The following is a 15,411-nucleotide window of genomic DNA, read 5'->3' as shown; positions in this document are numbered from 1 at the left end:
AGACTCTAGATCTCGGTCAGTCCTGTTTGGTACTATTCACCATTGACTAAATAGCTACCTGATGGGTAAATGTAACGCAGCTTCACCCATGACAAGTTGTCTTGACTCTTCTTGCCTAAAGAATATAGAGATTAGTAAAGAATAATATATGACAATAATGGTAAAGAATAAAAGTCCATAAAAATGGCCAGGCACGAGGCTCTCTATATCATGAGGGAACTTCCAGCTCAAAAGCAGTTATTTATGTTTTGGGGGAATTCACAAGTTTCTCAGTGAGTTAAGGAGGAGTTGGAGCAGAGAAAATGACTCTGCTTCTTCTCTGTCCCTGCAAACGACTGCAGAAGGTGGGAGAAGACCTGCCAGCACAAGCCTATCAGAAGGTTAGCCATTCTACACAGAGACAGTGGTGTATTTAAATGGCATCACGGGAAGTCAAATTATCAAAATTGACACAGAAGCATCGATTTCGAAATGTAAATGTTGGGGTCTCTCAGAACGTTAACCTTTGGTTAAACAGACGAGCCTTTAACAGTACTAAATAGAAAACAAAATCTTGGTTTGAAGAAAGTGGACTGAACAGAGACCTGCAATCAAAAGAATTAACATTGGCTCATATATATATGTTTAAATTTTACCTTCAAATTATATCTCTATTAGACTTTTCAGAACATTTCTTTCATTCTTCCATCTTTTAATAAGTTCTTGAAAGTATCAGAGTGCCGGAATTATCAGGAATGCTCAAAGAAATGGACAAGAAACGAATGCCAGGGGTCAAGCTGCCTGATAATCTACAATCCGTGTTTTGTCCAGCCCTCCAGAGTGGACCTCTGGATATGGCTGGATATCCAAATAAAAGTTGTCCGTAGTTAATGGCAGTGAACTGAGTTACTCAAAACCAGAGGCTTACCATCCTTTCAAAGGCTAAATCCTTCAAGCACTTCCTTTATCATTGTTGTCTTGGAGCAGTTTTTATCACCTTTCTTCCATTTTTAAAGGTATGGGGTGTGTTTCTGATAAGATTTAGAACAGTATCGTCTCTGCTGCCTCTTGCTACTCTTGAAAGGTATTTTTTGTCTTGAAAGAATCTGGCTCTCTGCAATGCATCCCTGAGAGCAGCTTTATGTGGTCCAAGAACAAAGCTGTACAACGAAAGAAGAGAAACATCATAGAAGATAAATGCCATTTCTACTTTAATAGACTATGTTAATTCCATCTTCCTCAATGTTGTCATCTCCTTCCTTGCTACACCCTCCCTTCAGGGTAGTTTTATTAAGACTATGAAACTGAAGACTTACACTGGGCAGATCTAACAGAAGCTGAGAATAAGACAGGAGACATTTGGTCACAGTATCAAGATCATTTCAACAGCAAAGTTTCTTCTTTATAGAACATGTTCCACCCAGAACTTCATATGGCTGGTTCCTGATTATTCAGATTTGAAGTCAAATGGTACCTCATTAGAGATGACCGTATCTATAGTTCTTCTCCCAGGCTGCAGTCTTCTGGATGCCCAGCACAATATGCTCACTTTTTTCATAACACATCACTGAGTATTTATTTATAAATTTCTTTGTGATGTATTCTCCTCTATTCTACCTGCCCAGGCAGAAAATTTCACAAGACCATGTCATGTAATCCTAGCAATCCCAGGAACCTTAGAAGGGCATATAGTGGATACTCAATAAACATTTATCTAATGGAAACATGAATGAATGCCACTCCTTTCTTCCCTCCCTCCTATCCATCCATTCTTCACTTCTTCCATCTGTTCATCCATCCATCCATCCATCCAAATGTTAACTCTCTATGGAAGGCACTGTTACATATAACAGGAGACATAAAAATTATGCCCAGTCTGGCAGGCACATAAAGAGTTTGGGGGTCATGAATATTTCAACAGAAAAGGACAGCTGGGGTCAGACTCTGGAAGGCCTTGAATGCCAGATTGAGAGGTCAAGGAATCAGAGAAGCCAAATACTACAATTCTAACCTATTCAGTAAAACCGTGCTGGTGGAAATGTCCTATAATCTTCACTGGCCAGTATGGCAGCCAATAGCCACATATGTTTACTGAGCACTTGAAATGTGGCATGACTGAGGAACTCAATTTATAATTTCATTTAATTGAAAGCTAGTGGTTACTGTATTGGACAGCTCAGGAAGGGAGGCATTTCAGGCAACCTTATTTTACAGGGAGGTGTTGGAAAGAACTTTAGATCCATAAATATCTTATATTCCAGCCCCTCTACTTACTGGCTGAGTAGCTCTGAGAAAATCATTTAACTAGAGTGATTCTTGTTTCCTCAGGTGTAGAATGGGAATAAAAACAACCTATGTTGTGAGCAACATTTGAAGTTCTCTAGACTAGTTACCATGGTGCTCTGGTGATTACAGATGAGGAAATAGCACATACAGAGGTAAACATCAGGGACAGAACTGAGACTAACCCAACCGTCTGATAGTAAGAGCTTTGTGTTACTTCCAATGAACCAGGTTTTAATTTGAGATACTATGGAAAACTATCAAGGTATTTGGAATAAGAAAGTGAAATGAAAAATGTCATGCTATCAGGAGCATCTGGATATGGGTGCAGAACCACAGGAAAGCAGATGGCCTGGGGCAGGTTGGACAGCTAAGAAGGTAGGAGGAGCTTGGCACATAAATTCCTTGTAAATATTTTTAGAATGAATGTGTGAGAGCCTGGTAGCGTAATATGAGAAGGCTTATCAGTACCTATAAGCCTCACAAATTTGCTGTATTGTGGTCAAGGGAAGAGTCAAGAGAACTCTAAAACATTGAAATCAGGAAAACAGTACCAGTATTCACTCTAAGTACCATTGCTTCATATTTGGATTTTTCTGCTTTCATCAGCTTTAATCTGACCTCTCATGAAAACAAAAATATTTAGAAAATGAGTAAGCAAAAGACAAAGAATTTAAAATTACTACACTTCTCTGCCTCACATACACATGCATGCATGCATATGTGCACACCCTTCCGTCTTCCCCGTCCCCATATTCTTGCCTCTATAATGAGAGAAGTGAAAGAGACATTAAACCAACAGAGAACCATGCCATTATATACTCTATGTCTGGGCTTCTGAAACTCCAATCCCAAAGTGTATCTCCATTCACTTCCATCAGTGCTATTAGGAATGTACCAAGCTGATCAGCAAACTTCTCCCAGTTACCAAGAAAGCTAAATTTTAGTGCAAATACAGTTTTCTCACACCTTCTCCCACTTTTGCTCTTCTATTTTCTTAATTCCAGAACTAAATATTAGGAGCTCAAATTCTCCAAAGTCTTAATTGTCTATATGCACAGAACATCTCTACCAATCATGGAGTACGTATTCTTCTGAGTCTGGAGCACACTGTTTTTGTGTCTCGGGTTTATTTTATCTACACTGGTCTCTCCACCCCTCCGCCGACTTCCCCTTTCCATAGGATCCTTTCTATGGTAAGTTATCTTTCTTTCATCCTTCTTCCTCGTTAAGAAAAAGCTGTTAAATTGCTAACTGCTTCTATAGCATGACATTGCTATCTTTTTTCCTTCCTCCAATACTTTTATTCTCAAAAGTGTTGAACATGATAAATACAATATCTCTGAATTTTTTTCCCCACAGTTGTACACAGGAGCTTGTATTTGATAAGCATCTGTTAAGAATCATTTGATTACCCTGTTTGGGAATCAGAATTTCTGGTTTTCCTTTTACTCCGTATTATTGAGATGCTTCTTTACCGATTGGTAACTCCACAACAGGCAGTCAAGGTAAGAAACAGGAATGAAATGCAGCCAATCATTTTGCATCTTGTGCCCAACTCCAGTAAAGCTTGTGTAAACGTGGCGGCTAGACAAAATGAGGTGGGTAGTACTAATTGGAGATTTCAGTTCTCTGTGGTCACAGATTCCTCCATCTACGCAGATAATCGGGAGTCAGCTATGCTAAATTTACTAGTTGACTGGATGTGCTGGAGTAGAAAACACAGACAAGACTGCTTCTATTTCCAGACACTTTTTTTAATGCTCATCTTGTGTGTCTAGAACACAGATTTTGGAAGGCAGAATTACGACAGATGTATTATTCATATGGCACTGGTGACTGTGTCCATTTTTTACAATTTGATTGTTCTGGCTCTGGTCTGTCACCGCTTTGAAGTCTGGCACGAGAGCTCCCCTGACTGGATGAAGCAATAAGCAGGTGGCTCTCTGTCTTTTATTGTCTCTGAGCAGATCTAAGCACTTAAAAAGAGGCTGCCCTACAATCTCACCCTTACTGGCCATCTGTCTCTTTGGTTGCTTGTGTTCGGTTCCTTTCTTTTCCATCTGATAAGAACCAGCTTCTACCTGTATTTCTTACAAATCTCACAGTGGAATGATCTAATTCTCACGCACCATTCTGAGACATGGCAAGTCACCTTTATGGCAGGCAGCTTGCCTCGCAGGCATTCTCAACTCCCTCAGTCATGTGCTCAATTCTGCCTCACTTCTCGTGAAAGGCTCAGACAGGGAGTTTCAGAAGCAGCTAGCTGTGTGGCTCCTTACCTTTTATTACAGTCTTTGGTGACTCAGAGAAGGCCTACGGTGCCCCAGGCTAATGCACCGTCAGGGAGTTCACCAACAGCGGTCTGGATTTCATGTCTCAATTCCTGATGCCCCAGCCATTTCCCATCATTTCACCATTTCAGATACATAGGAGAAGCTGAGCCTCCAGTCTATCTAGGGCAATGTGGAGAAGGGGGGGGGGGGGGAAGAGCCTGTCCAAAAGCACTGTGAATCTCCTCCACTTATACTGATCTTTAAACAAAATGCATTTGTAGGAATGGTTTCCAAAAAATGCCTTTTAATTCGTACAGGCTGGCTTCCGCATCTGCCTTTGACAGTTACCGCCATTTACAAAATAGATGAAGCCCAGTGCAGATGCAAATGGGAAGCTCCTTTCCATGCTACCAGACACCTGCAGCAGGGGGAGCCCTGCTCTTTGTGGACTGACTGCACAGGCCTGTTCTAGGCCTGAGTTCAGGCAGCATTTGCTGCTGGACAGTTCCCTGCTTCCCAGCGAGGTGAGGAGACTGGAGGCAGAGTCTTCTCAGAGCTTCTGGAGCTGGGACATCTGGATTGGGAGTGCCTCTCTCTGGCCCTGACCATTGTACAGAAATGTAGACAGTGCACACTAAAAGTAGGCACACTGTCCAAGACATGTGCCTAAGTGTGATTCCCAAGGGCTGGTACATATTTCATTTCACTCAGATGGGTAGCATGTGTGTGTGTATGTGTTAGTACAGCATGGTTTTCCACTGAAACACACTTCTTAACTACTTCAATTATTTCTAATTCTAAAAAACTTCATACATGCAAAAAATATATATGTATATTGTTAAGTTTTAAAAGAAATTTTACCTTTGTTGATACTCTTAAAAATATCTTAATTAAAAAATACAAAGTTCTTATTCCTTTTCTTTGTGTGTGTATATATATATATAAAATTTCTTCTATAACATCTCAAGAGCAATGTTTAGCTCATTAATTTTTACAGTTTTAAACTTTTCCCTAAGAATTAAGACTATGAAATTTCCTAAATAAGGACTTCTGACATATCCCATAAATTTTGACATATGATCTCTTGATTATACAGTTCTAAATATTTTAAAGTTTTCATTATAATTTTAGCTCATTATTTAGAAATGTGATTTTAATTTAAAAATGTATAGACTTTAAAAATATCTTTTATTAGTTTCTAACTTAATTGAATTCTGATCAGTTTGGATCATATGACACCATTCTTACAGATTTGTTGATACCTGCTTGATAAGTTAAAAATGAGGGGCCCCTGGGTGTCTCAGTCGGTTAAGCATTCAGCTTCGGCTTAGGTCATGATCTCACGGTTTGTGAGTTCGAGCTCCGTGCTGACAGCTCAGAGCCTGGAGCCTCCTTCGGATTCTGTGTCTCCTTCTCTATCTGCTCCTACCCAACTCAGGCGCTCTCTCTCTCAAAAATAAACATTAATTTTTTTTAAAATATTGCACAATGAACACCTAGTAAACTCTCCACCTTGATTCAACAGTTGTTAACGTTCATGTCTTCTTCAGAAGAATGTCTCATTTTTCTACGAATGGTTCTAAATGAGCCTATTAATTCAAGTTTGTTATGATTAAGTCTTTAATATCTTTACTCATTTTTGTCTGCTTGACTGATCAGTATTCAAACTTGCGTACTGAAATCTCCAACTTTGATGACAGTTCAAGGGCAATTTCTCCTTGTAGTTTTTCAATTTCCACTTTGTATATTTTAAGATTATTTTAACACCCTCTTAGAAATTTAGAATTGTTATATCTTCTTCATGAATTGAACATTTAGCTTTTCATTCCTGCAAAATGGTTTTATTTCGGGGCTCCTGGGTGGCTCAGTCGGTTAAGCATCCAACTCTTGATTTTGGCTCTGGTCATGATCTTATGGTTGGTGAGCTTGAGCCCCACATCAGGCTCTGTGCTGACAGTGAAGAGCCTGCTTGGGATTCTCTCTCTCCCCCACTCTCTCTCAAAATAAATAAACTTAAAAAAATACCAAAATGGTTTTGTTTAAAAGAGTATTTTTTCTGATATTAATATACTCTTTCCAGCTTTCTTTTTATGGTTATCTTTAGGTTTGTATATGTCGTCTTCTGCATATACCAGTATATATTAAGTTTGTAGCTTATTTTAAAAAAATATATTTGCCTGGTATATTTTTTTCCATAATTTTACTGTCAGCTTTTCCCATGTCATTATTTTGTGGTCGTGTCTCTATAATTGAAAACAAGTATAGCTGGATTTTATTTTCATTCTTAAATCCATCAATCTCTGTAACTGGCATGTTTAGTCTGTTTATGTTTATTATGACTCCTGCTATATTTAAATGGATTTGATCCTGCTGTCTTACTTTCTGCCTTCTACTTGTCTTCCCTCCCCCCCTTTCTTGCCTTTTTATTTTTTAAAAAAACTATTTATTGGGGCACCTGGGTGGTTTAGTTGGTTGAGCTGTCAACTCTGGATTTCAGCTCAGGGCAAGATCTCACAGTCTGTGACATCAAGCCCTGTGCTGGGCTCTCTGCTGGCAGCCAGAGCCTACTATTTATCATGCTGTTGTTTTTATTCCATTTTCCCACGCTACATTTTTGGTAGTTAGCTACTTTCCATTTTTTTTTCCACATGTGCCATCAAAATTTCTAATGCATTTTTAAGAGAGTCTTAAGGTTTTCAGTAGCCTAACTGCCAGACCAAACTATTCAAGTTCCTAGAACTCTTGAACCCTTTAACTCCATTTATCTCCCTCTGACGTATATTATTGTCTCTTTTTTCAGTACCATCTTCTTTACCCTTAAGGCTCAACTTCATTTTTTTAAGTAACAAAAGGTGATGTTATTGTTCAGTATATAATTTCAAGTTTAGTAAATATTTATTCATATTTGCAGTATTAGTACTTTTTTTCCTGTTAAACCACTAGGTGCCAACAAATATGTTGTGTTCATACCTTTGTTAATAAGTTCAGCTTTTTTGTAACCCTACAAATTAGATATGACTATTACTTAAAATATAACATTTAGATTTGCCTAAATATTGACAAATTTTGATCATTTATTATTATTGCATCTCACCTCTTCCTTCTGTGGTCATTTTCATTTTCCTTCAAGTACATACTTTAGAAGTTCCGTTAGCAGAGGTGTTTGTGGTGAACTATTGTTTTTTGTTTATCCTAATTCTCTTTGTTTTACAATTATTATATTTCTATTTTATTTCCTTTTTAATTTAAATTTTAGTTAACATACAGTACAACATTGGTTTCAGAAGTAGAACTCAGTGACTCATCATTTACGTATAACACCCAGTGTTCATCACAAGTGCCTTCCTTAGTACTCATTACTCATCTAAGCTCATCCTCCCATCTCCCCGCCTCCATCATCAATCCATAGTTTGCTCTGTATCGTTAAGAATCTTTTTGTGGTTTGTTTCCCTCTCTTCTCTCCCCACCTTCCCATATATTAGTCTGTTTCTTAAATTCCACGTATGAGTGAAATTATATGGTATTTGTCTTTCTCTGATTGACTTATTTTGCTTAGCAGAATCCACTCTAGCTCCATCAACATCACTGCAAATAGCAAGATTTCATTCTTTTTAATGGCTAATATTCCATTACACACACACACACACACACACACACACACACACACACACCATATATTCTTTATCCATTTATTGGTTGATGGACATTTGGGCTCTCTCCATAGTTTGGCTATTGTTGATAACGCTGCTATAAACACCGGGGTCCATGTACCTCTTTGAATGTGTATTTTTGTATCCTTTGGGTAAATACTTAGTAGTGCAACTGCTGGATCATAAGGTAGTTCCATTTTGAAAAAATTTTTTTTTTCTACATTTATTTCTTTTTAAGAGACACAGCACTAGTGGGGGAGGGGCAGAGAGAGAGAGAGAGAGAGACAGACAGACAGACAGACAGAATCCAAAGCAGGCTCCAGGCTCTGAGGTGTCAGCACAGAGCCTGACACAGGGCTCGAACTCACAGACCAGACAGCGAGATCATGACATGAGCCAAAGTCAGAGGCTCAACTGACTGAGCCACCCAGGTGCCCCCATTTTTAATTTCTTCCTTCCTTCCTTCCTTCCTTCCTTCCTTCCTTCCTTCCTTCCTTCCTTCAAAAGTTTACTTATTTATTTTGAAAGAGAGAGAAAAAAGAGGAAGGGGCAGAGAGAGAGAGAGAGAGAGAGAGAGAATCTCAAGCAGGCTCCACACCATCAGTGTGGAGCTTCATGCGGGGCTCCAGCCCACGAACTGTAAGATTATGACCTGAGTCCAAATCAGACCCTTAACCTACTGAGCCACCCAGGTGCCCCTATTTTTAGTTTCCTGAGGAACATCCATACCATTCTCCAGAGTGGCTGCCCCAGTTTGCATTCCCACCAACAGCGCAAGAGGGTTCCCCTTTCTCCGCATCCTCATCAACACTTGTTGTTTCTTGTCCTGTTAATTTTAGCCATTCTGACAGGTGTGAAGTGATAGCTCATCATGGTTTTGATTTGTATTTCCCTGATGATGAGTGATATTGAGCATCTTTTCATGTGTCTGTCAGCCATCTGGATGTCTTCTTTGGAAAAGTATCTAGTCATGTCTTTTGCCCATTTCTTCACTGGATTCTTTGTTTTTTGGGTGTTGAGTTTGATAAGTTCTTTATAGATTTTGGATACTACCCCTTGTCCTGATATGTCACTTTCAAATATCTTCTCCCATTCGGAAGGTTGCCTTTTAGTTTTGTTGATTGTTTCCTTCACTATGCAGAAGTTCATATTTGTTTTTTTCCCTTGCCTCCAGAGATGTGTCTAGTAAGAAGTTGCTGTGGCTGAGGTCAAAGAGGTCACTGCCTAAGTTCTCCTTAGGGTTTTGATGGTTTTCTGTCTCATATTAGGTCTTTGATCCTTTTGAATTTATTTTTGTGTATGGTGTAACAAAGTGGTCCAGTTTCATTCTGCTGCATATCACCATCCAATTTTCCCAGCATTACTTGTTGAAGAGACTGTATTTTTTTGATCGCATATTCTTCACTGCTTTGTCAAAGATAAGTTGACCATATAGTTGTGGGTCCATTTCTGGGTTTTTTATTATGTTCCATTGATCTATGTGTCTGTTTTTGTGCCAGTACCATACTGTCTTGACTATAGCTTTGTAATACAGCTTGAAATCCAGAATTGTGATGCCTCCAGTTTTGTTTTTCTTTTTCAGGATTGCTTTGGCTACCTGCAGTCTTTTGTGGTTCCATACAAATTTTAGGATTGTTCTGGCTCTATGGAAAATGCTGGTGGTATTTTGGTAGGGATTGCATTAAATGTGTAGATTTCTTTGGGTAGTATAGACATTTTAACACAATGTTTGTTCTTCCAATCCATGAACATGGAATGCTTTTCCATTTTTTTGCATCTTTTTCAATTTCTTTCTTAAGTGCTCTATAGTTTTCAGAGGATAGATATTTTACCTCTTCAGTTAGGTTTATTCTCAGGTATCTTATTGTTTTTGGTGCAATTGCAAATAGGATTCCTTGATTTCTTTTTCTGCTGCTTTGTTACTGGTGTATAGAAAGGCAACTGATTTCTGCATGTTGATTTTATATCTTGTGACTTTGCGAAATTCATGTGTTAGTTCTAGCAACTTTTTGGTGGGGTCTTTCAGGCTTCCTACACAGAGTATCATGTCATCCGCAGATAGGGAAAGTTTGACTTCTTCCCTGCTGATTTGGATGCCTTGTATTTATTTATTTATTTTTTTGATTGCTGAGGCTAAGACTTACAGTACTATTGTTAAATAGTAACAGTGAGAGTGGACATCCCTATCTTGTTCGTGACCATATGGGAAAGGCTCTCAGTTTTTCCCCATTGAAGATGATATTAGCTGTGGGTCTTTCAAATATGGTCTTTATGATGTTGAAGCAAGTTTCATCTATCCCTACTTTGTTGAGGGTTTTTAACAAGAATGGATGCTATATTTTGTCAAATGCTTTTTCTGTATCTATTGACAGGATCATACAGTTCACCTTTTTTAAATTTTTATTAATGTGGTATATCACATTGATTGATTTGTGAATACTGAACCACCCCTGCAGTCCAGGAATAAATTCCACTTGATCATGGTGAATAATTCTTTTAATGTACTGTTGAATTCAATTTGCTACCATCTTGTTGAGAATTTCTGCATCCATGTTAATCAGGGATATTACCCTGTAATTCTCCTTTTTAGTGGCATCTTTGGTTTTGGAAGCAAGGTAATGTTGGCTTTGTAGAATCAGTTTGACAGTTTTCCTTTTATTTATATTTTTTGGGAACAGTTTGAGAAGAATAAGTATTAACTTTTCTTTAGATATCTGGTAGAATTCCCCTGGGAAGCCATCTGGCCTAGGACTCTTGCCTGTTGGGAGATTTTTAATTACTGATTCAATTTCTTTGCTGGTTATAGGTCTGTTCAAAATTTCCATTTCTTCCTGTTTCAGTTTTGGTAGTTTGTGAGTTTCTAAGAATTTGTCCATTTCTTCCAGAATTCCCAGTTTTTTGGCATATAATTTTTCATAGTATTCTCTTATAATTGTTTGTTTTTTTCTGGTGTTGTGGTCTTTCCTCTTTCATTCATGATTTTATCTATTTGGGTCCTTTCTCTTTTATTTTTTGATGAATATGGGTAGGGGTTTATCAATTTCATTAATTCTTTCAAAGAACCAGCTTAGTTTCAATGATATATTCTATTGGGTTATTTTGTTTCTATATCATTTATTTCAGCTCAAATCTTTATTATCTCCCTTATTTGATGGCTTTAGGCTTTATTTGCTGCTTCTTTTCTAGGTCCTTTAGGAGTAAGTTTAGGTTGTGTATTTGGGACCTTTCTTGCTTCTAGGGATAGGCCTAAATTGCAATGTACTTTCCTTTTAGGACTGCTTTTGCTGCATACAAAAGGTTTTTGGACTGTCACATTTTCACTTTGTTTCCATATATATATATATTATTTCTTCCTTAATTTCCTGGTTAACCCATTCATCCTTTAGTAGGATGTTCTTTAATTTCCATATATTTGAGGGATTTCCAAGTTTTTTCTTGTGGTTGACTTCAAGATTCATAGCACTGTGATCTGAAAATATCCATGGTATGATCTCGATCTTTGTGTACTTGTTGAGGGCTGATGTGTGACCCAGTATATGATCTATTCTGGAGAATGTTCCATGTGCACTTGAAAAGAATGTGTATTCTGCTTTAGGATGAAATGTTCTGGATATATGTATCTATTAAGTCCATCCGGTCCAGTGTGTCATTCAAAGCCATTGTTTCCTTGATTTTTTGCTTAGATGATCTGTCCATTGTTGTAAGTGGGGTGTTAAAGTCCCCTATTGTTTTATAAGCAGTGTGTTTATGTTTGCTAGATGTATATATTTGGATGCTTCCAAGTTGGGGGAGTAAATATTTATAATCATTAGATCTTAATTGATAGACCCCTTAATTATAATACCTTTTTCATTTTTTGTTAGTCTTTGTTTTAAGATCTAGTTTGTATGATTTAAGTGTGGCGACTGTCTCTTTCTTTTAACGTCCATTAGCTGGTTGGATGGTTCTCCATCCCCTCACTTTCAATCTGTAGGTGTATTTAGGTCTGAAATGAGTCTCTTATAGTAAGCTTATCGATAGATCTTGGCTTTTTATCCACTGTGATACCATATGTCTATTGATTGGAGCAGTTAGTGCATTTACATTCTGAGTGATTATTGAAAGATATGAATTTAGTGCCATTATGTAACCTGTAGAGTTGGTGTTTTTGGTGATGCTCTCTAGTCCTTTCTAGTCTTTGTTGATTTCGGTTTTTGGTTTTTTTTCCTCCACTCAAAGAGTCACCCTTAAAATTTCAGGTAGGTCTGGTTTAGTGATCACAAACTCCTTTAATTTTTGTTTGTCTGGGAAACTCTTTATCTTTCTATTTTGAATGACAGCCTTGCTGGATAGGGTAGTCTTAACTTCATATTTTTTTCCAGTCAGCACATTGAATACATCTTGCCACTCCTTTCTGGCCTGCCAAGTTTCTGTGGACAGATCTGCTGCGAACCTGATCTGTCTTCCTTTGTAGGTTAAAGACTTTTTTCCCTGCTGCTTTCACGATTCTTTCCTTATCTGTGTATTTTGTGAATTTGACTCTGATATATCTGGCAATGGCTCACTTTTGTTGAATTTAATGGGAGCTCTCTGTGCTCCTTGGATTTTGATGTCTGTGTCCTTCCCCAGATTAGAGACATTTTCAGCTATAATTTGCGCATATAAACCTTCTGCCCCTTTTCTCTCTTTTCATCTTCTGGGACTTCTATGTTATTATGGTATTTTTAATAATTTTTTTAATGTTGGTTTTATTTGAGAGACAGAGCATGAGTGGGGGAGGGGCAGAGAGAGAGGGAAACACATAATCTGAAGCAGGCTCCAGGCTCTGAGCTGTCATCCCAGAGCCCGACGCAGGGCTCAAACCCACGAACCATGAGATCATGACCTGAGCCGAAGTCAGATGCTTAACCGACTGAGCCACCCAGGAGCCCCCAGTGTTACTACGTTTTAATAAATTGCTGAGTTCCTTAAGCCTGCCTTAATGATCCCTGACATTTGTTTCTTTTTTTCAGCTTTATTATTTTCCATAATTATACATTCTACATCGCTAACTTGCCCCTCTGCCTTGTCCACCCTTGTTTTATGGCCTCTATTTGGGTTTGCATCTTGGTTATAACATTTTTAATTTTGGCCTGACTAGATTTTAGTTCTTTTATCTCTGCAGAAAGGGATTCTCTGGTGTCTTCTATGCTTTTTCCAAGCCCAGCTAGTATCCTTACAGTTGTTGTTTTAAATTCTAGTTCAGACATCTTACTTATATCTGCATTGACTAAATCCTTGGCCATCTTTTCTTTCTGTCCTTTATTTTGAAGTGAGTTCCTCTGTCTTGTCATTTGGGAGGAAGAAAAAAACAATAATAATAATAATAATGATAGAATGAAATAAAAAACTTAAAAAAATCAAATAAAGGAAGCTAGATCCTAGGTGTGTTTTGGTCTGCTTGTTAAGAGAAGCTTGATAGGAAAAGGAGAAAAAAGAAACAAAAATTAAAAATAAAATCAAATAAATTAAAATAAAAAATTTTGTCCTTTCTGTATCCAAGAAACAAAGAACACAACAAAAACAAAACAGAAGCAACAACAACAAAAAAACCAAACAAATTAACAAAAACCTCCAAATGAGGTTTCCCCTAGAAACAGTTTCCCCTAGAGCTGAAACTTTGCAGCAGTCTACGGCCAGTAGCCTAGCTGGTGGAAAGGATTTGTGTTGGTCTTCTGGGGGAGGGGCCTGCAGCTCTGATTCTCAGGTGGCTTGCCCTGGTGGAGATGCGCCTGAAAGCACAGGGTAGCCGGGGCTTGGTGTAACAGCTCCATTCTTCACTTGGTGCTGCTGTTCATCTCATTGGGGTGGATCAGTGCTGGTGGACTAATGGTAAAAACGGCTTCACCCTGCTCTCCAGTCTCCAGAGCGGGTGGTTCATGCCCTCACCGATGTGTGATCAGTCACCCCTCCTATGTCCCTGGTTTTCATCACCTCCCTACCTTTCCCCTGTGTCTGAGCCATCTGCCTACTAGGCGGCGCCTCCCTCCAGAGTTTTGTCTCAGGTGCAGCTGTGTTTCAAAACCCCACACTTAAGAGACCTCTGTGGCTAGAACCCGCAGTGGTCCTCTGGGGGAGGGTCTCACCAGGCTGTGGCTGGGACTGACTTGTCCCAGGAAATGGTCACACCAATGCACAGCGCTCAGAGTTTATGGAAAACATAGAACAGGTGCCGGGGTTTGCTGCCCACAGCCAGCAACTTTGTTCCTATACCAGTGAGTGTGGTGGGTTGATGGCTCTCACCAGGTTTTCACCCATGGAGAGGCCGTATCACCTTTATCCAATGCCCTCCAAGCAGGGAAACCGCTTTTCCCCGCTGTGGCCCACAGGGCCTGCTCGCAGGGCTCCACCCTGCTTCCTGGCTGAAGCACTGCCAGGGGCCGACTTCTCAAACTTCAGACTCTGGGCTCTGCTGTTTGTGAAAAAACTGGTGGTATTGAAACCCTCTCCTCTCCCTCCCATCACTGGTTTTGGGGAAATGTTTTCTTGTGCAGTCCCCTGGGCATGTGTTCACACTTCCTCTCTAGCTGCTTTCAGAGGGAGTGCTTTCTTAAACAAACCAGGAGTGCTGCCCTCTCTCCCCCGTCCTCCTCTCTGTGAAAACAGCTCCCTTCCTTTGGGACGCTGAGGCTCTTCTCTTCCCTGGGTCACCTTTCTGCATTATGTACTTCGCATGTTCTCTCCCTCAAATTATGCAGATTTCTGTTAATCCTCAGATCGACTGCGGAGGTGTTCAAAATGGTTTGATGTTGATCCAGCTGCATTCGAGGGATGAGACAAGCCCAGGGTCCCCTCACTACTCCAACCACCTTAGCTCCTCCTCCCATGTTTCTACCAGTATTTTTTAAAGACAGTTTTTCTAAGTTGACAAAAAGGTTCTTCGGTTACTTTAAAAGTTCTTAACAGTTTTGTGGCTTCCACTTTTGCTACTGATAACCCAGCTGCCGGCCTAATTATAGTTTCTTTGTATATAATTTTTCTTTCAGGCTGTTTTGTCCTTTGGCTTGGCATCTGCATTTTCTTACACGATGTCTAACTGTTGCTTTATTTGTTGTACCTTGTAATTTCTTCATCTTTTAATTCATGTCTTCCACAAGTTCTTAAAAATGATCATCTCTTGATATATTTGAATATTGTCTCATTAATTGTTTCTATTTTATCTGATCCCAAGAATTCCAATTTGATATAGGTTAGGTCTTTCTATT

At 39.0% G+C, this 15,411-nt stretch overlaps 1 protein-coding gene across 1 annotated transcript in view; it reads right to left on the bottom strand.

The window, feature by feature from the left end:
- Window positions 1–724: 724 nt before the first annotated feature.
- Window positions 725–15,411, bottom strand: part of COL6A6 (collagen type VI alpha 6 chain) — a 118,689-nt gene continuing 104,002 nt past the window's right edge. The window contains exon 36 of the mRNA XM_030329754.1: window positions 725–1,139. Coding sequence (XP_030185614.1) covers window positions 947–1,139 — 193 coding nt within the window. The 3' untranslated portion in view covers window positions 725–946. The remainder of the gene's footprint in view (window positions 1,140–15,411) is intronic.

The sequence above is a fragment of the Lynx canadensis genome, chromosome C2 (genome assembly GCF_007474595.2).
Source record: "Lynx canadensis isolate LIC74 chromosome C2, mLynCan4.pri.v2, whole genome shotgun sequence".
Classification (NCBI taxonomy): Eukaryota; Metazoa; Chordata; class Mammalia; order Carnivora; family Felidae; genus Lynx; species Lynx canadensis.
Note: the sequence above shows the minus strand (reverse complement) of the source record. Positions and strands in the feature narration are given on the sequence as shown.